The 26,820-nt window shown below is 47.7% G+C and overlaps 1 protein-coding gene across 1 annotated transcript in view; it reads left to right on the forward strand.

The window, feature by feature from the left end:
- The first annotated feature begins 2,723 nt into the window (after window positions 1-2,723).
- The window catches only part of BRPF3 (bromodomain and PHD finger containing, 3), a 32,716-nt gene continuing 8,619 nt past the window's right edge, over window positions 2,724-26,820 (forward strand). Inside the window, exons 1-9 of the mRNA XM_010848657.1 lie at window positions 2,724-4,577; window positions 7,908-8,064; window positions 10,414-10,545; window positions 12,281-12,409; window positions 12,702-13,014; window positions 13,730-14,032; window positions 15,847-16,356; window positions 19,844-19,937; window positions 24,333-24,430. Of these exons, the coding sequence (XP_010846959.1) occupies window positions 3,046-4,577; window positions 7,908-8,064; window positions 10,414-10,545; window positions 12,281-12,409; window positions 12,702-13,014; window positions 13,730-14,032; window positions 15,847-16,356; window positions 19,844-19,937; window positions 24,333-24,430 (3,268 nt within the window). The 5' untranslated portion in view covers window positions 2,724-3,045. The remainder of the gene's footprint in view (window positions 4,578-7,907; window positions 8,065-10,413; window positions 10,546-12,280; window positions 12,410-12,701; window positions 13,015-13,729; window positions 14,033-15,846; window positions 16,357-19,843; window positions 19,938-24,332; window positions 24,431-26,820) is intronic.

Raw genomic sequence — 26,820 nt, forward strand, 5'->3', positions numbered from 1 at the left:
GAAGGCGGCGCGAAAGCTCTCTCCTGGAGCCAGGGTGGCGGCGGGGAAGGAGAAGGCGAGTGAGGGGGGGAGCTGAAAAGCGAGGACCCCCTCCCGCAGCCGCCATCTTGTTTTTCCCCCGGTCCTGGAAGCCAAGCCACCGAGCCCCGCCCCCTCCACACTCTCTAATTGGTCAGACCAGAGGAGATTTCCACCCCCTGAACGTCCCTTGGCCCCCCAGTTCCTCTTGACGGGTAGGTGAGGCGGCCAATGGGCTCTCGCCTCTGCCCCGCTCGTTCGCAGGCGCTAGCTTTCTCTGTCTGAGGGTCGGACTCCGCGTCAGTCTGTCTGTGGCGCGCTCGCCCCCTCCCCTCTGGTGAGGAGATGTTATTTCCCTCCTTTCTCCTCTGAAGGATCAAGATTCTTCTGGAAGAGGTGCCCCTTTAAAGGGGCAGGGAGCCTTAGCTGGGGTTCTCCCTTGTCTCATGAGTATTTCGTGTGGGGTGCAGGGGCAACAGTCTAGTTGCAGAAGCTCGTTCTTGGAGGACCTGTGTGGAGTGGGCGAGGCGGGGCTCAGGGGGTGCCAGGTAGACCTCTGAGAGTGTTGGGAGGTATTTGAAGCTGTATATGTGGAAAGGGCTGTGTGGGATGAGAAACTCCCGCCAAAAAACTAGACTGTAAGCTCCTTGCGGGCGAGACTCCTTTTCCTCAGCAGCAGCCCTTCCCTCTCTGGAATTTGCCCCCCAGCGTCTTGGGTACAACAGCAGAAGTCTCTGTAGATATTGCCGCCTGGCTGAGAGAGACCCGAGCTACGAGCTGCCCAGGAGGTAGCGGATAGCGGGTAGGGAGGGGGAATATACCGTGGCTTTGACAAAGGAGGGGCTTCATCTGCTCTCTGGGCCATTTCGAGTTTGTACTGAGGTAGATTTTTACTCTGCAGGGGTCTCCACGCCCTCGAAGGAGGGAGGGTAATAAAGCAGGTCCGTTAGCCTGGGCTGCCCCCCAGGGAGTTGGCGTTTGTAAGGCATGGAGTGGCCAAGGGTCTCTGGAACCTGCACAGAATTGCTGTGATGATTCTCTCTCCTTTGGTTCCAGATATGGTTCGTGCTTGCCTGGCACTGTGCCTCAGTAAAGTTTTTTGTTTGTTTTTGTTTCAGTCACACTTTGGGATTGAAAGGCATTTTGAGCAAGAATGGTAACAGTACTTTATTAACAAGTAGCAACCCTTGAGAGATTAATTTCATTTTACTGATGAAGTAGAGGGGCACAGAACGATTCAGTGACTTTCTTGGGGGTCACACTGGGCCAAGATTACAATGTGGACTGCCTCAGAGCCTCTTTTTGTACCAGACCATGACATCTCTGTGGTGTATTTACGTCCTGGTGAGATGAGTTGAGCAGATCAAAAGATCTGGGTTTAAATTGTAGCTTTATCGTTTACTAGCATTGTGTGGAATAATACCTTTCTGAGCTTCTGTTTCTTCATCTATAAAATGGGGATGAGGATATCTGTTCTACCTTCCAAAATAGTTGTGAACAGTATTAAAAGCAAAAGGGCTTTGTAGAAAAGTGTGTTACATTATCATCACCATCTACACTTTATAAAGATGGTAGATCTTGCAACCAAAGTGACAGATTCTGTTTTGTCTCCTTAATATTATCTCCTTGTTCATAGCCTTCGAAGTCTCTGCTTACACCTCAGGGCATCATATCCTCAAAGGTCTTTTCTAGCACTGATGGCCTCAGTAATTGCAACCACAGCTCCTTGTGAGCTTGTCATAATTCTCTCCATCCCAGAAAACGATGTGAGAACAATTTAGAGCTTTCTCCTTGTCGCACAGGGGTAGACGATGTATTTTGGGAGAAAGGGACTTTGAGGTAACAGATACATTGAGAGTTTACATCAGATATTACCTTCATTATCTTGGCCTTGGGTCCAGTGAGAGTCCCATATAGGCCACTTGAGGCCACTCCCAGAGCTTCCAGGGTTTCTGCTTAGAGATGCACTAGCCAATGGATCATGAATGCTGCCTTTTGCAGAGAATACCCTGCACATTGTAGTTTGAAGTGCTTAGGCCACATGTAGTAGACATTTCAGGTACCTTCATCCCCTTCACCCCTGAGTGTTATCAGGGGATAGGGTTTCTGATCATGGTAAGATCTATTGGGAAAGGGCTCTAGACCTATGATTTTTGATCCCCCATGGGGCCACACTGTTCATGGCTCTACACTGTTTATGTGTAGGGCTTATAAGTGGATGCTATTCTTGTTTACTCCTTTCCTAAGCCTTAACCACCACCCCTTTTTTTCGTAGTTAGCTGTCCCACAGCCTTATGTACATTATTAGAACGTTAGCTCTCTCCCCATGTTTCACTGTAGTGATCTGTGCTTTTCTGTCCCTTCAATCAGACAGAGCTCCTCAAGGGTAGGGATCATGTGTGTTTGGTTTCTCGTTTCATTCAGCTAACACTTGTTGGAGATACAACAGGGAACAAGACAAGCAAAAATCCTTCTCCTCGTGGACCTTACATTCTAGTGCTGTGCTGTGCTAAGTCACTTCAGTTGTGTCTGGCTCTTTGCGAACCTATGGACTGTACCCTGCCAGGCTCCTCAGTCCACAGGATTCTCCAGGCAAGAATACTGGAGTGGGTTGCCATGTCCTTCTCCAGGGGATCCCAGCCCAAGGATTGAACCTGCATCTCTTCTATCTTACATCTCCTGCATTGACAGGCAGGTTCTTTACCACTATTTCCACCTGGAAAGCCCACATTCTAGTGGAAGGAAGAAAATATACATGATAAATAGGTAAATTACATAGCACAGCAAAAATTGGTGAGTGTAAGTAACAGTGAAAAACAAAGCAAGATGAAAGATGACTGATGGGGGAAAGGGATTTGTAGTTTTGGGTAGAATGGTCAGAGAGGGACTCACTGAGAAGCACTGTTATGGAAAGACTTGAAAGAGGTGAAGGAGCAAGCCATTGTAAATGATACCGGAAGGGTAGAGTGTTCAGGTTGAGGAAATAGCCAGTTTGCTCAGTGGCCACCTGATCAGAAGGAAAGGTGAATGAGTGCATGCGTGCCTAACCATCCAGCTCAGTCTCCTGGCCTTCTCTCCTTAGGTCTGTCTCATTGGTTCCCAGGTGCCATGAGGAAGCCTCGCCGGAAGTCGCGGCCTAATGCCGAGGGCCGGCGCTCCCCATCCCCCTATAGTCTGAAGTGCTCACCCACTCGGGAGACCCTGACGTATGCCCAGGCCCAGCGGATTGTGGAAGTGGACATCGATGGACGCCTGCATCGTATTAGCATCTATGATCCACTCAAGATCATCACAGAGGATGAGTTGACTGCCCAGGATATCACCGAATGCAATAGTAACAAGGAAAACAGTGAGCAGCCTCAGTTCCCTGGCAAGTCCAAAAAACCCTCATCCAAGGGCAAAAAGAAGGAGTCCTACTCCAAGCATGCATCTGGCTCTTCCTTCCACCTCCCGCAACCCAGCTTCCGCATGGTGGACTCAGGCAGTCAGCCAGAAGCACCCCCGCTGCCTGCTGCTTACTACCGCTACATTGAAAAGTCACCTGAAGATCTGGATGCAGAAGTCGAGTATGACATGGATGAGGAGGACCTCGCCTGGCTGGACTTGGTAAACGAGAAGCGGCGAGTAGATGGGTACAGTTTGGTGTCGGCAGACACCTTTGAGCTGCTGGTGGACCGGCTTGAGAAGGAATCGTACCTGGAAAGTCGCAGTAGTGGGGCCCAGCAGTCACTCATTGATGAAGATGCTTTCTGCTGTGTGTGCCTGGATGATGAGTGCCACAACAGCAACGTCATTCTCTTCTGTGACATCTGCAACCTGGCTGTACACCAGGAGTGCTATGGCGTCCCCTACATCCCTGAGGGCCAGTGGCTATGCCGCTGCTGCCTACAGTCTCCCTCCCGGCCTGTGGATTGCGTCCTCTGCCCCAACAAGGGTGGCGCCTTCAAACAGACCAGTGATGGGCACTGGGCCCATGTGGTGTGTGCCATCTGGATCCCTGAAGTCTGCTTTGCTAACACCGTGTTTCTGGAGCCCATTGAGGGCATCGACAACATCCCACCTGCCCGCTGGAAACTAACCTGCTATATCTGCAAGCAGAAGGGGCTAGGTGCAGCCATCCAGTGCCATAAGGTGAACTGCTACACGGCCTTCCACGTGACGTGTGCACAGAGGGCTGGGCTCTTCATGAAGATTGAGCCTATGCGTGAGACCAGCCTCAATGGCACCATCTTCACAGTGCGCAAGACTGCCTACTGTGAGGCCCACTCACCGCCTGGTGCTGCCACTGCTAGGAGGAAGGGCGACTCTCCTGGAAGCCTGAGTGAGGCAGGGGATGAGGAAGGGCTGAAGGAGGCCTGTGAGGAGGAGGAAGAAAAGGAAGAGGTAGAGGAGGAGGAGGAAGGTGAAGGGCAGGGTGGGGTAGGTGGCCCCCTCAAGGGAATGTCCAAGAAGAACAAGATGACTTTGAAGCAAAGGATCAAAAAGGAGCCAGAGGAAGTGGGTCGAGACATGACCTCCACTGTCCCCATGGTCACTGTCCCACGGATACCCTCTTACAGGTGAGCCTGCCCAGGAAGTCTCCCTGGGGACACATGGTTTCTTCTTGGGCTGGTGTTGGCCCTGAGCCAGACCTCCTTCCCTAATGTTGGTGAATTCCTGTTCTCTTCTGTGCTCTCAAATTTAGACTTCTCCTTTGGACCTTGGGCTCACCCAGTCTGGTTTGTGGTTTTGATTGTGCCCTTCAAAGCAATGTATTTCCTTTGGTTCAAGGTGAGACATACACTTAAGTTGCTTAGAAACCCAGGCGACGGGATGTCTAAGGTAATATTTCAACAGGGCACCAGTGGCATTTTCGATAGGAGGTAATTCATTATTAGGACCATCCCATATGTTTCTTGATGTTTAGCATCCCTGGTCTGTGTGAGTGCCATTCGCATCCCCTCCCTAATTGCCTCATGTTTGTGACAGTCTCAGATGTCCCCCACATATGTTTCTAGTAACCTTATGGGGATTGAACTACTTCCAATTGAGAACCTCTGTTTCAAAGGGTCAGTATGGGTATCTGCTGTCCAGAAAGCTCCATCCTGGGAATGATGGGGACTTTGCATAAGAGGGTTGTGTGGGGAAGATATGTTGTGTTTCCTCCTAAGAAACTTTTAGATTTAGAGGAAAGATCAGTTCTGCAGTATAACTAAGAAACTTTGGCTCCCACCAAGCCTGTTTTAAATCATCAGGGAGGTATCTGGACCTGTTGGAGGGATGGGAGCTTGGCAGAGAAGCAAGAGACAGGAAAGATTTTCCATTGGAGGCTCATCTCATTGTTGATGTTCATTAAAAAGACTATAGTGTTAGAGCAGGAAGGAGTCTTGGAAATTATTCATCTAACGTAGTCCTTGCACCTTCTCCCACACCCCCAGATGAAGAAACTGCGGCCACGGGAGGTAAAGTTGTTCACCCCTTTATTCATTCAACGAGATGTTTATTGAGCACTTACTATATGCCAAGTCCTGTTCTAAGGGCTGGAAGGAACCAAGGGAAAGTGACAGACCCTGGACCACAAGTTGGGGCTCATGATGCCTTTAGGTTCTGTTCCTGTTGTCTGTCTGTCTCTCTTTGTGTAAGGGACAGGGAGAAAGGAGTACTGGTGGGCAGAGGAGAGTGAGTTGTTTGCGGGAAGCAGGCAGCCAGACTTGTCCATCTGGAAAGAAGACAAGAAGACAGAAGATCCAGAGGGAGAGGCTCTTGTGAACCATGACTGGAGTTAGATTTAGTCCATAGGAAATGGGCCTTCTAGTCACAGAGCTGTTCTAGGCTCCCCGCTTCTGTTAGGTGAGTGGGTCCATGCTTAGTCCCCTGGTGGTTATGCCCTGGGGCTAGACTTTTTGGTTGTCAGGTCTGCTCTTGTAGGTGGTTTCTTTCAGGGTCCAGCACTGCATGCTGACTAAGAACCAGAGAGACCTGCATTTGAATCTTGAGCTTCTGTCACTACCAGTGTGATCTTTGGCAAGTTGCTTAACTTCTTTCAGGCTTAGTGTATTTATTTTTAAATGAGCCTACCTTAAAGAGTTATTGGGAGAAATCAGTAAGATAGTATAAGTAAAGCACTCAGCACAGTGCCTGGCAAATAGTAAGCGCTCAATAAATGGTGGCTGCTGCTGCTACTGCTATTTTATTATTATTCTTTTCCCCGCCTGCACAAATGCTATTGGGACCCTCCATGGCCAAGAGGTTGTAGAGGGAGGGGGCTGCCTGCATCTGGGCAGGTGTGCTTGGCATGGGTGTTGGTGGGGGAATCTGTTCTTTGGGGAAAGGCCTAGGCCTTGATTTTGTCAGCTTGGCTTTGGGGTAGGGATGTCTGACCATGGAAAGGCGCAAGGCCTAGGTGAGCAGTGTCCAGCCCAAATGAACATACTTTTTAGGTTCCACCTTCTTGTTTAGGCACAGTTACCTTCCTTTCAGTGGAAGTGTGCAAGTGAGAGGAAGAGAAGCAGAGGAAAAGCCAGAGGAGCACTGAGTCCTTGCTTAATCAATTTGGGAACACAATATGGTATAGCAGAGAGATCGTGGATTCAAATCCTGCCCAACTTCACCATCTTATTAGCTGCGTTAGTGGCTTCAACAATGTATTCAGCCAAGAACAGAGGCTATTCTCCTTCTGCCTTTCCATCATTTGAAACATGAGAATAATGTGACCTACCTTGCAGTTCGAGCATTTTTATAGGTATTATGAGCTCTCATTAATGCCTTTCCTACTGCTTCCCGCCACCCCTTCATGTGTTATTGGCTTAAATCCTGACTTCCATACTTCTCTTTTGGGGTAGTTAGCCAGCTAAATTTTAAAATTTTATTTTCATACAATTTAAAGATTAATTTTTACTTACAATTATTACAAAATACTGACTATATTCCCTGTGTTGTACAGTAGTATATCCTTGAGCTATCTTATACCTGATATTTTGTACCTCCCACTCCCCTGGCCCTGTATTGCCCACCTCCCCATACACTGGGAATCACTAGTTTGTTCTCTCAGAGTCTGCTTCTTTTATGTTCACTAGTTTGTTATATTTTGTATTTATTTATATTTTTTGGCCATGCCACACTGCTTGCAGTATCTTAGTTCCCTGACCAGGGATTGAACCTGGGCCCTTGCGGTGAAAGCACTGAGTCCTAACCACTAGACCGCCAGGGGATTCTCTCAAATTCTCATAGTTTTTAGATTCCACATATAAGTGATATTGTATACTATTTATTTTTCTTTGTGGAGCCAGCTAAATTTTCAGATTCTCCATCCTCTTATGTCTTTAGATTTTTTTTTTTTTTCAATTTGGTTCAAAATTAGGCATTTTTAGGCTGCTGAGTTTTTTAATGAAAAACCAGAGGTCAGACAACTCCAAAGGGTTGCATTTGGGTTCAGAGGGCAGTAGCCTGCTATATTCCTACTAATTTTCCTTCCAGCTTGGCTGTGGACTACTCCCTGGTCTGATGGGACCCTTAGCCACAGAGGGGCAGGAAATAGTGACTACATTGCCCACAGCTTATACAAGTTCCTGTTCCCTTTTGCTGCCTTTATCAAGAAAAGAGTGAGGGTATTGGGGCACAGACCTATGTCTTAGAAGTCCAGAACTAAAGGGTCTGGGTTCCTGGGGGAGGGTTCTTTTGGAACCTGCAAGGCAGGAGGTGGACAATCAAGTGAAATACCTTACGCTGAATCTGAGCTGCTTAACTTTGCCGTCCTTTTCAAGCCTTTCTCTGAGGTGAGGCATTTGGCCATTTTATTCTGTCTTCCTCTACCAAGTTCAGAAATGAACCACGCACGGGGTCTTGATAGGAGGCTGTAATCCAGGCTGCCCACTGATCCTGTCTTTCACTTCCCTGTGCCTCTACTCAAGGTTGAACAAGATCTGTAGTGGTCTCTCCTTTCAGAGGAAAACCCAGTTCATGCAACGGCTTCACAACTACTGGCTGTTGAAGCGGCAGGCACGGAATGGTGTCCCCCTCATCCGGCGCCTGCACTCCCACTTACAGTCTCAGAGGAATGCTGAGCAGGTAGGTGAAGTAGTGATTTGAGGGCAGTGGAGGGAGGTGGAGAGTGATGAAGAAGAAATGGTGGGGCAGTGTTCCCTGAGCCCTCTGGAGCCTTTGCCTATAGCCTTCACCCCTCTAGGCAGTCCACCCCAGGAGTGACCTCCAGCATTGTAGCGCTCTTTAGACCAGACAGCAACTCCTCCTAGATGAGAGGCTTGGCTTGGAGCAAGCTTAGGGGAGAGTGGAGAGCAGGCCCAACTTTCCTTGTACATGGGGAAACACCCCTTTAGATACTGCAGAAAGGAAGAAGTGGGCTGAGTGTGAGGTAGGTGACCATGATATATGAGTTAGGAAAGGGCATACTTTGCTTAAGACACTATACTGCCATCTGCCAAAAAATGTTCCATAAGAAATACACAAATTAACTGAGTTGTAGCACACAGCCTGCCCAGTTGGGTGGCCTTGTAGACATTAGCAGCTGGTGTTGCTGCGTGTTCAGTGTTTTCCCACATGGTGGAGGCACCCTGAGAGATTTTTTTAAAGTGTATTTAGTTCTCTCTCTCTCTTCACTTGTTCCATTACTTCTGCCTTTAAATATTCCTACACCTTTACTCCAGAGACAAAGCAAACCTTCCCATGACTCTACTGCCCTCTGTTCTGTCTGATTTCACTTTTGCCTTTTGTAACTAAAGTCCTGAAAGAGAAGTGCATATTTGCTCTCTCCTTGAGATGGTCTGCTTGCTCTCCTGTAGCTTCTTCTAGAATAGTAACATGGTGTCTTCCAGCCCAGCAAGTCTTCCCTCATATTCTCTCACCTTATAGACTGTTGGATGATATTTGACACCACAGTCACTTTGTCTTAAAGCTTCTTTGTGACACCATTTCCCACCTCCTCTACCCCACTGAATGCACCCTCTGCTGATCCTAATTCTTACTCCTTAGTGGTAATATTCCCAGGGGCCCTGCGGTCTGCCCGTTGGCTTGGAGAGCTTGTCTGCTGTTCCAGTTGTCAATAACTGTGTGGCTGTAGCTCCAGGTTTCTTGTCTTGTCCCCTTTCTCTTTTTTTGCCCTCAGTCTCTCTGGAGCAGAGGAACTATAGGTGTCCATGTATATGTTGTTTCCTGTACGTCAGATATTGGAAACTTGATTCAGTATCTTCCTTCGTCTCCATAAATGTATTTCTTTTTTGATATGGAAGCTCCTTCCTCCTGACCTCAGATTTGTCCACCTTTGTCCACCTTGGAGTTACTTTTGGCTCTTCCCTGGGTTAGGAGCTACAGTTAATCATCCCTCAGTCTGTTTCAGGGGGTTAATCAGTGTGTGGCCCTTCATCTCCATTCTACAACTACTCTGCTCACCCATGCCCCCTTAATTTCAGCAGTAGCTTTCTAGGCGGTCTCCAGCCTCTAATTCTTTCTTTGCTTCACCACTGGTAGTGCCTTATTCACTTAACTATTTTCCATCCTGTCATTTCTTTTTTTCCAAAATATATTCACCCCTCCCGACTGCCCCCTTCAGGCAGGCTACAGCTAAGCTTTTTTGCCTGGCATTTGAAACTTCTTGCCAGTTGGATCCTGGGTCTTCCTTGTCTTGTGTTGTTCTCCAGTTCCTCTGCTCTGGCCGGCCATTTTTCTTAACAAGCAAAGAATCACTGATTGTGCCTTCATACTTCTGCTCTGTGGTCCCTTCAGTTCCCAAAGAGGCCTTTCTTACCGCTTTGTTCATCCACGTCCATCACTACATGTGAAATCCTAGTAAGCTTGCTCACCCCAGGAATCCCTGACCTGAGCCCCACCCTCTGAGATCTTCTCTATTTTATATCTTCTCAGCATTTTATATTCAGTTTATCAGATCAGTTCTTGTTGTCTTTATGCTACTGTGCCCTTGTGTATCAAGCCCTGGGCATCAACTACATTGTAGTTTTTCTAGGCAAGAATCACATGTTTGATGATGGTGGTAGTGGTGGTATTTTAAAGTATGTTGAAATAAGTAGGTACAAGCTTATGGTAAAAACTTTGCTTTATTTTCCAGCCAAGTTGAAGCTCTAGGGTGAAATTCTTTCCACCCTGAGGTGTGTATTAGTTTCCTTCTGAAATACTTTCCAGTCCTGAAGATTCACAGCTGCTCTCTGTGTCCCTGGGGGTAGGATGGGGTAGTCCCATCTCTCTCCCTAGCAGTGGTGGTTGTGCTGTAGTGAAGAGACATTGTCATAGGACTGGGGAAGCACAGGAGGAAGGCATGTGACGGAAGAGGGTCCAGGAAGGGCATGGGGCTCTTAGCTACAGAGTGCCTGTGAGGCTGAGCAGGGAGAGGACTTTGGGCAGGAGGGAAGCCCACAGCTCCTCATTCTTTTCCCTCCCCTCCTGCAGCGGGAGCAGGATGAGAAGACAAGTGCCGTAAAGGAAGAGCTGAAATACTGGCAGAAGCTCCGGCACGATTTGGAGCGGGCACGGCTGCTAATCGAACTGATTCGGAAAAGAGAAAAGCTCAAGCGGGAGCAGGTGAGAAGGAACCCCCAGAGCTCTTGTTCAAGATCTTTTTCTGCCCCCATCAGTGTCAGCTTTGTTGCCTTCCTGCCCAGCACTATGGGCTCCAAGTCTTGCCTACTAGGCATTGGGTGTGGTGCTACTGATGGCTTCAAACTTGGGGAGCTTTTAGCTTCTGGTGGCCTCAAGCATAAGCTTAATGTTATATGTCTGAGCCCATCCCTGGAGTTTCTCACTTACGAAATCTCAGGAGGAGCCTGGCCTTGAATATTTTGGAGAACTTCTCAGGCCATTCCGATGGGTATCACTTTTGACTGAGAGCTTGAGGGTTCTCATCTGACCCTTAAACACTTACAGTCTTTTTTTTTTTTTTTAATACCTCAAGTTTCCTTGACTATAAAAGGAGGATATTAATAGAACATACCTCATAAGGTTGTGAGGATTAGATGACTTAGTGTATATAAAGAGCTTAGAACAGTGCCTGGCATACAGTAGGGCTATAGAAGTATCAGCTGCTAGCATCATTATTGATACTCTTTGCTTCCCTAAAGTGTCTGTTGCAGCACCCTGCCTATGACAGTGAGCAAAAACTATTAATTGAATGGATGACGAGCCAAAAGTGTTTTTTCTGGTCCAGGAATAGCAGCTGTTACTTCCATGCTTTGGAGGCCCAAATTAAAGATGTTTTTTCTCTCTTTCTCCAAACTCCGCTTCACTGTTCATCCCCAGCACAAACCGTTCTCTTGTGGGCTGAATAGCCTGAATTTCCACCTCTGAGACTGGGCAGCTTTGGCTATACATAAGAACCTTGTCCTTATAGTCAAACTGTCTCTGCCATCCCAGGCCTAGTCCCCCAGTTGAGCATCTCTTCCCATTTGTGGTCCAGAGAAATGTAAGGGGAAAGGAAGTAGGCAGGGGATGCAGGCAGGCCTGTTTGAATGTAGTCAAGAGGCAGGAACGTCTCATAGTCTAGTCTGTGGTTTCCCAACCTTTTCACATTAGGGCACACATGGAAAATAACATTTGTACAGCACACTGCTGCAAATGGGTCTGGCTTCTTGCTGCCTGAGGGGGTGAGCTTCGAGGCCCTGGTCACGCTAGGCCAACCTGAATGTCCCAAGGGCCAATTTGGTGGGAATTGTGGCCCAAGGCACGTTTTATATCATATGCCCCTTGGGCTAAGTCAGACCTCGGTTTAAATCCTATTCCTGTTCTTTCTAGCCAGGTGACCTTGGGTTAGTAACTCCTCATTGTATTCCTTTCAAACCTTAGATTCCATATTTGTAAAATATAGATAATAACAGTTTCTTCTTCAAGGTTGTTGTGATGATTAACTGAGGTAATATAAGTAGAAAAGCAGTGTGCATAGTAGTCAAAAGCACGCACTGTGAATCCCAGCTCTGTCCCTTATTAGCTGTGTGACCTCAGGCTAGTCAGTCCTTCCATGCCTCAGTTTCCTCTTTGTAAAATACCTCATTTGTACCTATCTTGAATGTTATTTGGACTATAAAAGTATTAACTATTAGTACTATAAGTTTTGGTACGGAGCTGCATACATAAAAAAGGTTCACAAAATGGTAGCTGTTGGTATCATTGTTTCTAAGCTACGTACAGTGATAACTCAAGTACTGATTAGCTTACTGTCCTGTGAAACTTTGTTGTACATGACTGATGAAAATCAAGTTATCAAGATAAAGTTCCGTGCCTCTTTAGAGGGGAATGTCCTGATTTCTCTCCACCTTTCCCACAGATCAAGATCCAGCAAGCTGCCATGGAGCTGGAGCTGATGCCATTCAACGTTCTGCTGAGGACAACACTGGACTTGCTGCAGGAGAAGGATCCCGCACACATCTTCGCTGAGCCTGTCAACCTGAGTGAGGCAAGTTCCCCACTACTTTCTGGGCAATGAGCCCTGCCTGAAATGGAAATAGGGTCTGAGTAGGCCAGGAAAGGGTTGGGGCACAGGGTGTTCAAAACCCGGGGGAGTCTGGCAAGGCTAGTAGACTGGCTCATGGTGATGGCTCAGCAGAGCAGGGTGGTTCAGGGCCTGGTGGCTATGAATGAGTCTGGCATGGCCAAGCCAGAAAACGGGGAGGCAAGAGTGCCGGTGAAGGGTGCGCCTGTTTGGCTAGTAAATGGTTGTTGTAATTGTACAGGTTTTATATGTTTAGGTTCCAGATTACCTGGAATTCATATCCAAGCCAATGGATTTTTCTACTATGAGGCGGAAGCTGGAGTCCCACCTGTACCACACCTTGGAGGAGTTTGAGGAGGACTTTAACCTTATAGTTACCAACTGCATGAAGTATAATGCTAAAGACACAATTTTCCACCGAGCAGCTGTCCGCCTGCGGGACCTGGGAGGGGCCATCCTACGGCACGCCCGGCGGCAGGCAGAGAACATCGGCTATGACCCTGAGACGGGCACCCATCTGCCCGAGTCACCCAAATCGGAGGACTTTTACCGCTTCTCCTGGGAAGACGGTGAGAAGCCAGGACGGGTTGGGAGGAGAGGGGCCAGAAGAGGCACAGGTATAAAAGCCTGGAGAGCTGGAGATTAGGATGGTCCTGGGGACTACCGGGTAGACTATAGGAGCAAAACTGGAGGTAGGCACAGGCTGAGGTCCATGTGCTTGTGGCTAGAATCGTTCCAGGAGTTAAAGTTTTATTCACCAAGCCCTTCTTGAATGGTAGGACGGGAATCAGGTACTAGCTATCTTTTTAAAAACTAAAACTTCACAAGGGGTCTTCCTCTCCTGGACTCCCACTGTGTGGCATTGGAGCCTGGGCAGCAGGAGTACAGTGTGGTGTCTGGCTTTTTCAGAAGAGTGCAGGTGGAGGATCAGAAAAATGGAATTGCCTCTGAAATCCCCAGTCTGCCTGCCCTTGTTCTCTGCTTCTTGATGGCAGCAGCCAAACAGTCACTCAGGTTGGGGGATGGCCAGGCTGTCTTGTTCCTGCTCCACAGGCCTGTAACCGTGACTGAACTGCTTCCTGCACGTTGCCCAGATTCTGACCTTATCCCTGTGGCTGCCCTCCTGGCAGCATTGTGGCAGGGCCAAGGCCCCACAGTGGCGCTGCTGGAATCCACTGACCCAGGCATTCCAGGAGAATGTTTTGCATCTGAAGGAATCCCCTTCCCCTTTCCCTGGCCTGGGCAGGTCCTTCAGCCTCTTCTGTCCTTCTTTCTCCCTGGCAGTGGACAACATCCTCATCCCAGAGAACCGGGCCCACTTGTCTCCAGAAGTGCAGCTGAAGGAACTGCTGGAGAAATTGGACCTGGTGAGCACCATGCGGTCCAGTGGGGCCCGGACCCGCCGAGTCCGCCTGCTGCGCCGGGAGATCAATGCTGTTCGGCAGAAGCTGGCGCAGCCACCGCCACCACAACCACCGTCACTGAACAAGACTGTGTCCAGTGGGGAGCTGCCAGCGGGGCCCCGGGGGGATGTGGCTGTACTGGAGCAGGCCCCGCAGGAGGAGCCAGAAGACAGCGGGGACAGAGGTGAGAGACAGTCACGGGCAGGCAAGGGGCTGGGGCCCAGGAAAGGGAAGGTTAAGCTGAAATCCCACTGTGGGAGCATCTTTCCCTAATTCTGACCCTAGTGGGCAAGCAAAAGCCCTGGGAAGGGTCACACTTTGATGCACACCCAGAGATGGTATTCAAAATACTTAATAATCCATTGAGATCAAAATCCATCAGTCAGAGTAGATGTTAGCTGTTGTCCTGGAGGGGGCTCCTGAGGGCCACTGATTTGGATTTTCAGCTGCTGGATTGTGAGCAGATTCAGGGAGTTTCAGATACTGAGGTCCAGTGGCTGTTTACTAACAGTAAGAAGTATTTTGGTATTTTGCACCTGGTATGGCCATATTGTACATATCAGTTAGATATTAGCCCAACTTACCCATCATGTAGAGAGGTTCTTGGAGCAGGTTAGGTTATGGTGTAGTAGAATAGAAAAGAAGAACCTTAAAGATAGTCTGGGCTTATGGCTTTGACTCCGGCTGGCCAAATCCACAGGCCCATCCCAAGAAGGAAGGCCCCATATTAAAAAGACGCTGGGGAAGTGATTCTCAGAGACCCAGGTGCCTTACCTGAGTTGCTGTCCATCCTATCCACTTCACTGGGGGCAGAATTGTCAACTCAGGAGGGCCTGTCATCCATAAAGTCCAGAAAGTTGGAAGTTATCTTCAGAGGCAAAGGGGCCAAATTGCAGGGAATGGCCCATTCTGTGTTAGGTTGGCAGAGAGTGGATGTGGCCAAGGTCAGATTCAGCCCTTAGGGGGCTTCATGTCCATTGTGACTTTTCCCAGCTCCCTGTGTTTCAGTCAGCATCCCATTTGTATCCATCCCCACTTCTGGGCTGAGGCAGTGCAGAGTCAGCCCAGTGGACCAGTTGCAACAGCTTCTAGAGGTTTAAAAAATTTCTAGGCTTCATGTTCCAGAAACTCAGATTAGGGAAATCTGAGCTGTCTTAAAAGTCTCAATTTGTAAAAGTTTCAAGGTGGAGGTTGAACAGACATGTTTTGGAGCCACTGATTTAAATTCTTTGCTCTCATTTTTCCTATCTGTAAGCTTATTCTTTGTGCTTGTCCTGCTTGCTTCACTGTGTGATATGAAACAAAATACATTGACAGATGGGAAAATACCTGGATCTAGAGAGTTGTAGACCCTTAATTTGTGAGGTTGAGACTTATCTAATTATTGATTAATCAGAGGGCTTTGGGCTTTCTTGGGTGTAGGGGTTTATAACCCTATCTTCATCAGACTCACCTGGTAAAAGCTATTTAAAAAAAAAATAAAGAATTCGATCTTTAGCAATTTGGTTTCAGTTTGTCTGAGGTGGGACCTCAGCGTTGGAATTTTTAAGAAACTTTCTAAGTGACTCTAATACATAGCCAGGTTTAGAGCTACTAGTGTAGACAAAACTTACTGCTGCTTCTGTTTAGTCGATAAGTCGCGTCCATCTCTTTTGCGACCCCTTGGACTGTAACCTACCAGGCTCCTCTGTCCATGAAATTTTCCAGGCAAGAATACTGGAGTGGGTTGCCATTTCCTTCTCTGGGAGATCTTCCCAACCCAGGGGTTGGACCCACGTCTCCTACTTGGCAGGCAGATTCTTTACCACTGAGCCACCTGGGAAGCCCATGGACACAATTTAGTCCTGCCTTTTCTTCACCTCAGATCTGAGACCTGGGATGCATCTCAAGTGTTCTAACAGCCTATGCTTTGGGTTCTTAGTTGTCAGTGTCATTATCTGACTTGTAGGGGCAGACTTTTTCTAAAATGTTCAAGCAGGTTCTCTTTTTCTCTAACAGATGACTCCAAAATGCCTCCCCCACCAACCCTGGAACCTACTGGACCTGCACCTTCCTTGTCTGAGCAAGAATCCCCTCCAGATCCCCCCACTCTGAAACCTATCAATGACAGCAAACCTCCAAGCCGACTCCTCAAGCCCAGAAAAGCGGAAGAAGATGAGCTTTTGGAAAAATCACCTCTGCAGCTAGGGAGTGAGCCCTTGCAACGCTTGCTCAGTGACAATGGCATCAACAGAGTGTCCCTCATGGCCCCCGACACATCCCCCACTGGCGCCCCACTCAGTGGCGTGGGCCGCCGCACATCAGTCCTCTTCAAGAAGGCCAGGAACGGGGTTCAGCTCCAGAGGAGCCCAGACAGGGCCCTGGAGAACGGTGAGGACCATGGCACAGCGGACTCCCCCGTGTCTCCCGCCAGCATCGAGGATGAACGACACTCCCGGAAACGGCCGAGGAGCAGGAGCTGTAGTCAAAGCGAAGGGGAGAGGTCCCCCCAGCAGGAGGAAGAGACAGGTGACCTCGCCTGAGACTTCTCTCGCTCCTCTTATGCTTTCCTGCTTTGCTTGGCAGCCAGCACCTCCCCAGTCAGCTGTATCCATAGTGGCCCCTGTGGACGCCAGTAGTAGCATTGAGGCTGGCTCCACAGCTCACAGTTGGGCCTGGCACACGAGCAGTGGCCTGGGGAAGCGGGCTTTGAGCAAGTGTTTTGAGAGAGCCAGCTTGTGTCTGGGGTTCTCTTTGGCCCTTAGGGGAATACAAAGCTGAATGTGATAAAATGGTTCCTACCCTCATTTTAGTTCATTCATTTATCAGATATTTATATCAGGCATTATTTTAGGCACTACTGTGTGTGGGGGGGAAATCATTAAATAAAACAGATAAGTCCCTTGTGGAGGAGTTAGACTGAAAGCAAATAAGTAAATTGTATCTAATATTAGAAGCAGTGGAGAAAAGTCTAGCAGGGAAGGAGGATAGGGGATACTGAGGTGGTATTAGAGAGGGTGGTGAGGGAAGGCTTTCTGAGGAGGTGACATTTGAGTAAAGATCTGAAGGAGCCAGAGGTATGAGCATTTTGGGTATCTGGGAAAAAGATGTTCCAAAAAAATAGACTAGCAAGTGCACGGGCCCTGCATGTGGAAACATGCTTGCATGTCTGAGAAACAAGAACCTGTGGCCACAGCAAAATGAGCCAAGGGGTCATAGGAGATAGTATTCAGGGCTTGTCACCAAGGAGTCCTTACTGCATGTCCAGCACAGGCTGCTCACTGAGAGGAATAAGTCAGACTCAGGAGCAGCACTGAAAGAGTCCATGGCCCAGTGGGGAGACTAGATGGTGTCCTGAGGTGCAGAGATGCCCCAGTGCTGGACAGTGTGTGGTTATGTGTCAGGTGGCAGCACTGCTAGAGGTGTTCAGGGAATGAGAGCTGAGAGGCTTGGGAAGGCTTCATGAGGGGACAGTGCCTGAGCTGGCCCTGAGGATGAGGACAGTAAAAAGCAGCAAAGGGCTCAGCCCGTGGTATGTGGAACCAAGGACAGAGTGCCTGTGAGGAAGTTTGGAGAGGGGCTTCCCGGAGCATCAGGAACCAACACACTGGAGGAGGTGGGCCTGAATGTGCAGGGTCTCCGTTACCAGACAGAGCAGTTTAGTCCCAGTGGGATATGGAAACCCAGCTCACTTGGCAGGGAGGGGCCTGCCCTGGGTTTTGCTTCTCATGTCCTGTTATGTGCTGGGTTTGGACTGTGTGGTTAACACATGCTTTTCTCTGTTTTGCTTGCTTCCTGCCTAACACTTTGTTTCAAGCAATGCCTTCCCTTCCCATCTGGCCCAAGCTTGCCTGTATTAGAGCAGTAGCATGGTATATAGAGTCAGGAACTTGAGCCTGAAATAGGGTGTGTATGTATGTATGTATGTATGAAATAGGGTATATGTGTGTGTGTGTATGTATGTATGTATGAACTTGAGCCTATATAGAGTCAGGAACTTGAGCCTGAAGTAGGGTGTATGTGTGTGTGACTTGAGGCTGAAGTAGGCTGTGTGTGTGTGTGTGTGTGTGTGTGTGTGTGGAACTTGAGTCTGAAGTAGGCTCTGTGTGTGTATGTCAGGAACTTGAGCCTGAAGTAGGCTGTGTGTGTGTGTGTGTGTGTGCGCGCACATGTGTGAAACTTGAGTCTGAAGTAGGCTGTGTGTGTGTATGTCAGGAACTTGAGCCTGAAGTAGGCTGTGTGTGTGTGTGTGTGTGTGTGTGTGAACTTGGGCTTGAAGTAGGCTGTGTGTGTGTGGTGTGTGTGTGTGTATGTCAGGAACTGGAGCCTGAAGTAGGCTGTGTGTGTGCGCTAAGTTGCTTCAGTCATCATGTCCCACCAGGCTCCTCTATCCATGTGATCTTCCAGGTAAAAATACTGGAGTGGGTTGCCTTGCCCTCTTCCAGATCTTCCAACCCAGGAATCGAAGTGGCGTCTTTTATGTCTCCTGCATTGGCAGGCAGTTTCTTTACCACTATGCCACCTGGGAAGCCCCAAAGTTAATTAGGCAGACTTGAGTTCAAATCCCATTTTCTTGCCAGCTGGGTATCCTGGGGCATATCAGTTAACCTCTCTGATTCTATTCCTTATTTCTGATATGAGGCTAGTGATACTTCCTTTGCAGGGCTTTAAGGATTGGAAGCAGCCTATATAAAGCACTTGGCATATAGCGGTAGATGGTAGCAGTTATTGTTGTCATCTGTTGAGCTATATCAGGCGCAGCCAAACAGCACTGTGCACTAAAAATGAAAGATCCTGCCATAGGGAAATAGATCTGGATACCAGGCTCACGCAGCCTGAGAGGGCCCACTGCTTGGGGCTGAAGTCTGTTTCTCTTCCACTGTCTCAACTACCTGGTACCTAGGAATATTTTTGCACAGCCTTAGTGGAGTCTCACAAAAGCAGGTGTTGATCCTTTACAAATGAGGCACAGCTGGCTTTTGTGATTTAAATTGAGGTGGTAATGTTAGAGGCAGAGCCAGGTTAGGGCGCGGATGTGTTGGCTCAGACGCCTGCTCTCTCACAGGTGTGACTTGCTTCAGTTTTCTGGCTGAGGTATATGTGACTTCGAGCTCTTGAGCACTTGGCTCAAGACTTGTAGGTTTCTGGATTGTGGTTGGGAATTGGATAGGTAGATAGAGAGTTGAAGAATTCAGAGCAGATGAAAGTTATGTCCCTGGGATGATCAGTCTTCATTTGCCTCTGAAGGGCTTCCTGCTGTAAACAGACCTTCCCTTATTCATACTTAATAGCATCCTCTATAAGTAAAAAAGTATTACCTTCACTTTAGGAAAGGAGAAGCCAAGGCTTAAATTGGAAAAGGGACCCATATTTCAGAGCCTAGTGTAGAACCCAGGGAATCTGACTCCCCATCCTGAGAACGTCTCATCTCTCTGGATCTGCTGAAAAGTTTCCCCCATCCTCAACTTTGACTAGGTCTGCTAGATATCTCAGGGTGTGGCTGACACAGCCCTTATCCGGTCCCAACCTCCCCTGACACCATCCCAAAAGAATGAAGCTAGCTGTTGCCAGCCATGTGCTGGATAGGGTGTGTGACTATTTATCTGAAGAGGCAAGGTGGGTGGGCTCCCCAAGAGGCAGAGGAGACTCCCCGATAATTGAGGCTTGAAATTAGAAGCAGATTCAGGGTCTCGTGAGCCAGCCAGAGTGAGGAAGCCTTGGTATTTCCCACTGTAGTCAAGTGACAGTAACTAGAATGAGTTGTGGGCTGTTTTCCTTCAAGAATACCCAGAAGGCTGGGAAGGAAAATGCAGTGTCTGCTCCTTGCACTACCCACCATCTCCCACCCAACTTCATCAGGTTCTCTCCACCACCCGAGACCCATTTCCCTAGAGAAGGGGCCTGCTGGCCTCTCCACCATTCCTCCCCGAGCCCTCCCAAGGCAGCTGCCTCACGCTGTGGCGTGTCAGGGGTTGGGGGTTTCTGCACTCAGGCTCACTCTGTGTGTCCTTGGCAGGTGTGACCAACGGCTTTGGAAAACACACCGAAAGTGGATCTGACTCAGAATGTAGTTTGGGTCTCGGCAGTGGACTGGCCTTTGAAGCTTGCAGGTAAGAGCCCTTGTCCCAGAGCTTTGCCGGCAGCTTCTCCATTTAATTTCCTTTCAGCTGCAGATTGAACCTCCTCCCGCTGATCTCAGTTTTTTCCTTTCCCTACCCCTGCTATTTCCTGAGGCCGTTTGTCTGTGATTCTGGTGGCTCCTAGGGAATGCCATGACCCTTGACTGTCAGGCCTGATCTGACTGCAGGGGAGGAGTGGTGCTTCGCAGGGTTTGTAGAGCTGAATGGGCTCCAGGGGACGGGGACAGCCAGGACTGTGTTGCCCAGGGAAGCTGACATCTGAGCCAGTCCCCACCCACTCCCCAGCCCATAGATAACCCAGTTATAGATGGTTTTGTCCTTTGCTTTTTGGGGTGTCATAGCAATGGCCTCTTTAGAAGTGTGGTGTGGGAGTAAGAAATGAGCAGATAAGAAGGTTGGTGTTGACTTTATTCTGACAGAGGCCCTAGCTCTTCTGCCATCCTTGATCTGGGAAGGGATGGGTTTCTCTTCCCATTCTTTCACCTAAAGGGAGGATTTCTGAGAGCAGAACCTTCATGTATCTTCCAAGTCTAAGAGTTTACTGAATCTCTGCTCTGTGTTGTGTTCTCTGCAAGATACCAGGGAGTGTGGAACTCTTGGAAATGGGAGACTCTTGGTGCCACAAAGGGAAAATGACTTATCCTGAAGGCTGACCTCGTGGTCCCTCCACATGGCAACTGGATGGATCCTGGTTTCAGAGCAGGGGGAAGAGATCCCAGGACAGCACCAGAAAACTCTGTGTCTTTGTTTGAATTGCCTCCAAGGCAGGCTGGGGGTAGGTTCTGTTACGTAGGTATAATAGGGAAAAGGAGTCCAAAATGGCAGTGGCGGTTGTTTCAGCCAGGTTATATCCAAGTCACGGCACCATAGATGTCACGCGAGTGTATGTTCCTCGGTTCTTTGTCTCGTCACAACAAAGATTTGGAGCGACGGACATTAAAGCCCTCGGCGCGTCACAGCTCTTGGGTCTTGGACAAACCGTGCTACAGCTCTTAGGCAAATCAGTGTTACAGCTCTATTTTATTTAGAAGATAGCAGGAGAGAGAGAGAGAGAGAAAGAAAAGAGCACACGCACGCGGGAGAGAGAGTCCGTGAGAAAACGCTTTGGCTCCTCCTTTTATATGTTTATTCCTCTACCTGGGCCTGCCCTATGCAAATTGGGCTTAGCCAGGAGTGCTGTTTGTTCTGCCTGAAGCCTTCACTCTGGTCCTCGGACCTTCCTTTGACCTCCTTGTCTTTTAGCCACTGCCATTTTGGACTCCTTTTCCCTATTCTACCTACCTAACAGTTCTGTTGGGTTCTCACTTTACCCTGGCGCTGCCCCCTGGGCCTGGGCTGCTCCCCCACCACAGCAAGGCCCAGCTTTCAGTGGGTCTTTTGAGATTTTCCCCACAAAGCCTCAGATATGTCCTAGCTTTCTCTCTCCTTGTTGCAGCCCTAGAGTAAAAAGGGGAGTGGATGGGTAAATACAGTTACTAGGCATAGAGAAGAGGCAGAGGTTTCAGGATCTTACAGGATGCTGCTAGCCTGGTCCTGGGTTGAAATTCCTGACTCCTTTCAAAGATGGGGTGCCTGGAAACTCAGTTCATTGGGGTAGGAGTCAGGTTATCACACTGTCCCCGCTTAGCCCATGACTAAAAGTAGAAGGTGTGTTGGGCTCCTCCCTCCACAAAGGGCACTCTTCCCAGCTGTGAGCCAGAGGAGCAAGCCAGGCCAGGCTGGGCTCTGGCTAGCCTGCCTGTTCACACTGCTTGCCTTGCTGCAGAGCATGCCAAAGCCACCAGTATCTCTGGGTTCCTGCTTACTGTGGAAACAATGCCCTTGGAAGGCATTTCCTCTTTAACTCAGTGGTTCTCAGTAGAATTTCAGGGTTTGAAACAGGAGATTAAGAACTTAAACCACAGAATTTTTTCTGTCTTTCTTTCTCTCTCTTTCCCTCCCTTCTCTCCTCCCCCCTTAACACTGTGGTGGTAAGTACATAAAGGAAGATTTCCTTATTAATTAGACTGGAATCATATGATTGCAGGATAAAGAACCTTGAAAGAATTTCTGGTTACTAATCCCATCCCCTTCCCCTCCTGTCTCTGCCTTTATCTTTTCTAATGATTTTCTGAGCAGGTTGGAGCTGCCCTCTTTTCTATGGGTCATTTGCTCAATTATTAATTGAGCCAGGCACTGTTCTAAGCCCTGATAAGATGTCTGTTCTCATGGAGTTTATCTTCTAGAAAGGAGAGATAAATGTTAAACCAGTAAACAGAATACTTACAGATTGGGCTGTCTGCTTAGGCCTGGGTAACTTGGAGAGAGGGTTGAAATGCCAGCCATGATTGAGTCACTTGTGCTTTTTTCTGTGAAACAAGAAAAGAGGGATCTAGTTTTGGTGTTGTATCCTATCCCATTGAGCTCATCCTTCTCAGAGCTCATCCTCCTATAGTATAACATTAGTAATTTATAATATTAAAGTGAGACATTAAAATTCAGTGCCTTTTATGTAATAATATTTGGGCTCCCCAGATGGCTCAGTAGTAAAGAATCGGCCTGCCAATGCAGGAGATGCAGGAAACTTCAGTTCCATCCCTGGGTAGAGAAGATCCTCTGCGGGAGGAAATGGCAACCCACTCCAGCATTCTTGCCTGGAGAAGGCTCTCCTATGGAGCCTGGTGCATGGAGTCACAGAGTTGGATACAACTTAGGGGCTGAGCCTGCACATACAACAATATTTACTATATACCTGCTATTTATTGAGTACTTAGTGTGTGCTGCACTGAGTGCTTTCTGTACATTAACCCATTAAATCCTCATACTATCACATGGGGAACACAAGCCTCAGAGAGGTTAACTAACTTGCTCAGGGTAACAGAATGAATGAGTAGAAGAGTCAGATTCTGAACCCAGGTAGTCTGGCTCCAGAGTTTCTCTCACAGCCACTTGGTTGCAACCTCCTCTGTTGTATTTGGAGGTGTCTTCCCCAGATCCATGATGTAAACTTGGAGAGGCTTTCCTAATAGAACTGCCATTTCTTACATTTTTATAGGGACTCAGATTCTCTAAGCCCAGTGACAGATTTTTGTAGGGTGCATGGGAACTGAATCCTGAATATGAACTGGGTGTTCTTTTGTTTTTTCCCCAACAGGTCCTGACCAGCAGGAAGAAAGCTCCCAACCTGCTAGTTAGTGAAGGATTATGATTAATTAGGTTCTGGTTGTGCTGGGTTTTCTGTGTAAGACTGTGATAAAGTCGGTTATGATTCAGTAAAACAGGAGCACTCTACTCTCCAACCAGTCTTAACCTCAACCTCTTCTTATCCTACTAGAGGTTTCTTAAGCATTTCTGCCCTGCTACAGGTTGTTGGCCTGTCTTTTAAGCATTTTTGTTATTGGAATAATTATATAGCAGTAACCAGAGAAGGCAATGGCAACCCACTCCAGTGTTCTTGCCTGGAGAATCCCAGGGATGGCAGAGCCTGGTGGGCTGCCATCTATGGGGTCACACAGAGTCGGACACAACTGAAGCGACTTAGCAGCAGCAGCATATAGCAGTAATAGTTTTTAAAGTTTGATTGGAAAAAAATACCATAGCCACATCATTCTTGCCCAAAGGCTTCTAACTATGGTGTACGTTAGAAATTGCATTGGAAGCAATTTAAAAATACTAGTGCCTATGTGGGTTCCAGTTGTATCATTATTCTTGTATTACTAGTCTCATTTTTGCCTATTATCATCTAGTCTTTATCTAATATATGATTTTTTTTCTCCTTGCAATAACCGTATTAAAAAAAAAAAACCCGTCTGCTTGCTAGTTAAAAAAAATCCATCTCTGTCTAAGAAAAACTTCACACACATAAAGTAGAAGTGAGAAGTGGATTGTTTTTCCAATTTAAAAATGTCTTTCCTAATTAAAGAAGTAAGGCATGTCCATTATAGAAAATTTGGGAATGAGGCAGATTTTTGTGCCTCAAAAAGGAATTGGTTTCTTAGACAAGCTATGTGAACCACAGAGTAAAGGATTCTGGTGGATATGAGAACAGGCCCTCCTCATGGCCAGACTGCTTAGACTGTGGAACGATTGACAAGTGCCTGAGGTGACCTACCCTCTGGGTAAAATCCAGTGTCCCTGGGCAGGGGAACAGGCTTCGCTTTCCAAGTTCAGTCCTTCCACATGGGTGAAATGTTTCCTTAAGCCTTGTGGGAACATTTTGGTCAAGAAGTATGTCATGGGTTTGTGTGAATTTTTAGGGGAAGGTGAGAAACCATTCTCCTTGAAGAGTTGTTGCAACTCTGCCCCTAGCAGAAATGGGACAGCAGAAGTGGATGTGTTAGTCATTTAAATTGCTCATTTCACTTCCCTCTCCCTCCCTATATGCAGTGGTCGGACACCTCCCAAACGCAGCCGAGGGAAGCCAGCCCTGTCTCGAGTACCCTTCCTGGAAGGTGTGAATGGAGACTCCGACTACAACAGCTCAGGTAAGGAGTGCTCTGCAGGTGCATCTGGGGGAACCAGGCCTTCCGAAGAGCCACAGCCAGACCCTGAACTCCTCCAGACCCGGGGACACTGGGCAGGGAGATGTCCCCTTCCTCTTAGATAATTCATCTTATTTTGAATAAGTGACACATGCTTTGGTGAAAAAAGTCAGAACGAGCCAGTGTTTAGTGGTTTCTTTTGTGTCTTTCCAGGTGTAATCCATACGTATACAAGCCAAAAACTTGTGCATATATTCAAGAGTGAGCAGGGAAGCCTAACATGCACATTCCTCTGAACCATGCCTTTTTTCGGTTAATAATGTATCTTGGAGATTCTTCTGTGCTTTTCTTTGGCTGCCTAATGCCCCACTACATAGGAGTGCTGTCGCGTACTCAGCCGGCCCTCTGCAGATGGACGTTTAGATTGTTTTCATGTAGTTGTCATAGTCAGTGTTGCAGTGAGCAACCAGGTACAAAGCTCATTTTGTATCCCTGGGGAGTATATCTACAGATATACTCTTGCTGTGTTGAAGGAAGTATGCATTTGTATTCTTGACAGATATTTCCAGTCTGCTCCATGTTACTGAATTTCACACATAATCTTGTAATTTCATGTGATCCAGTGCTTCCACCCCTCTCCCCATGAGAGAGTCTATTCCAGCAGGTCCAAACAGTATAGTACTTGGATGTCATCTCCTGGGCCTGAGGGAATGAAGGACAAGGCAGAGCCGAAGGAGAGGACTAGGTGGTGCTCAGGTGGGGCGGGTGCAGGCCAGCTGTCCTCTGAGCACAGCTGTGTCCAGCCATCCCGTGGAGGGCGTGCACTCTGGATGCCCTGTCCTTGAAGCTTCCGTCTAACATACAGGCTTCAGGGCTTCTCTTCCCCTATTTCCTATTCCGAACTGTTTTATTTTCCCTTAGCATCCATTTCTTTTTTCATATGTGTGTTGATGAATGCATGCCTGCATATTTCCTTGCTGTCTGACTGTCAGTGCCTAGAAGGCAGGGCTCATGTCTGGATTAACTTATACAGCATCTAATGCATAACTGGGAATGGATTTGGCACATACTTTGTGCTTCTGGTAGTGACATTTTATTCTTATTTTAAGAACCATGTAATTATTAAAGTGATGCCAAAGGAGATTTAAAAAGGAAACCAACCTTTCGCTGTTCCATCACCTTAACACCATTGTCTTCATTTCTCTACGTTGCCTTCCATTTATTTCAGGCACATTTTTAACAGAATGCTAAAGCAGAACTCATGCTCTTTCATATTTTTGTTTTTTCAGTGTTAACTTTCCAGTCAATGCATTATCATTTACTTACTTGTTTTATTGTTAGACATTTGGTTATTTCCAACTTTTAACACAATACATAATGCAGTGAACCCATATTTTTGTCCAAATGCCTCTCAGTCATTTTAAAAGTTATTTTTCTAAGAACAAATTCCCAGGGAAAGCATTTACTGGAACAGATGGTTCATACTTTTTTTTACGGCTCTTGAGACTTGCCACCAGATTATATTGTGAAAGGATTAGACTGGTCCCCAATTTCCTCAGCAGTATATGATTGCACCAGTGTCCCCACAGCCTGACTCTTCAATCATGCTGGATTTTATCTTTTTGTGGTTATTGCTATTGATTCAGTAGGTAGAAAACAAGACCTCATTACCAGTGATACATTTTTTAAAAAATTATAAACATGGGAGGTACTGTTTCCTTAGGAACATAATTTCTACTCTGTGGAATTTGGGCATTTTTCCTTAGTCGAGTGTGGTCCCCTCACCATTGCTAGTGTATAGGCTGGGAAGGGGAAGGGAGGTTCCTCTTTGTGTTCAGAGATGTTTGTGAAGGACCCATTGTGTGCTAGTGGTTAGGTGGAGAACAAAGAAATCTGAAGACATGTGCCTGCCCCAGGACCTGTGCAAGATTCTGACAAAACAGGCACAGAGAGAGCCTCTGCTGAGTGCTGTGCAGCAAGGTGACCTGTAGCCAGGGGTGGCCCTGTCAGAAAAGAACTCATTTAGCAGCTAGTTTTTCTGGGATGTTTGTCCTAGGCATGTTTTTCCACGAAGCTGTCATCCGGAGGCCCACCAGTCAGGGAGGCCCAGAGAGCAGTCTGTGGCTTTGCCAAGCTGCCTTATAGTCTGTATTCCTGGTAATGAAGCAGTTATATTTTTTCAAGGAACATCAACCTAGGGTTCTAGTTTAGAGGTCAGCAAACTGTAACCTGTTGCCTGTTGGCCCACTTGGTAGAAATCTGCCTGCAATACGGGAGACCCAGGCTTGATCCCTGGGTCGGGAAGATTCCCTGGAGAAGGAAATGGCAACCCACTCCAGTATTCTTGCCTGGAGAATTCTATGGACAGAGGAGCCTGGTGGGCCACAGTTCCA

Source organism: Bison bison, unplaced genomic scaffold (assembly GCF_000754665.1).
Source record: "Bison bison bison isolate TAMUID 2011002044 unplaced genomic scaffold, Bison_UMD1.0 scf7180017864270, whole genome shotgun sequence".
NCBI classification, from domain to species: Eukaryota; Metazoa; Chordata; class Mammalia; order Artiodactyla; family Bovidae; genus Bison; species Bison bison.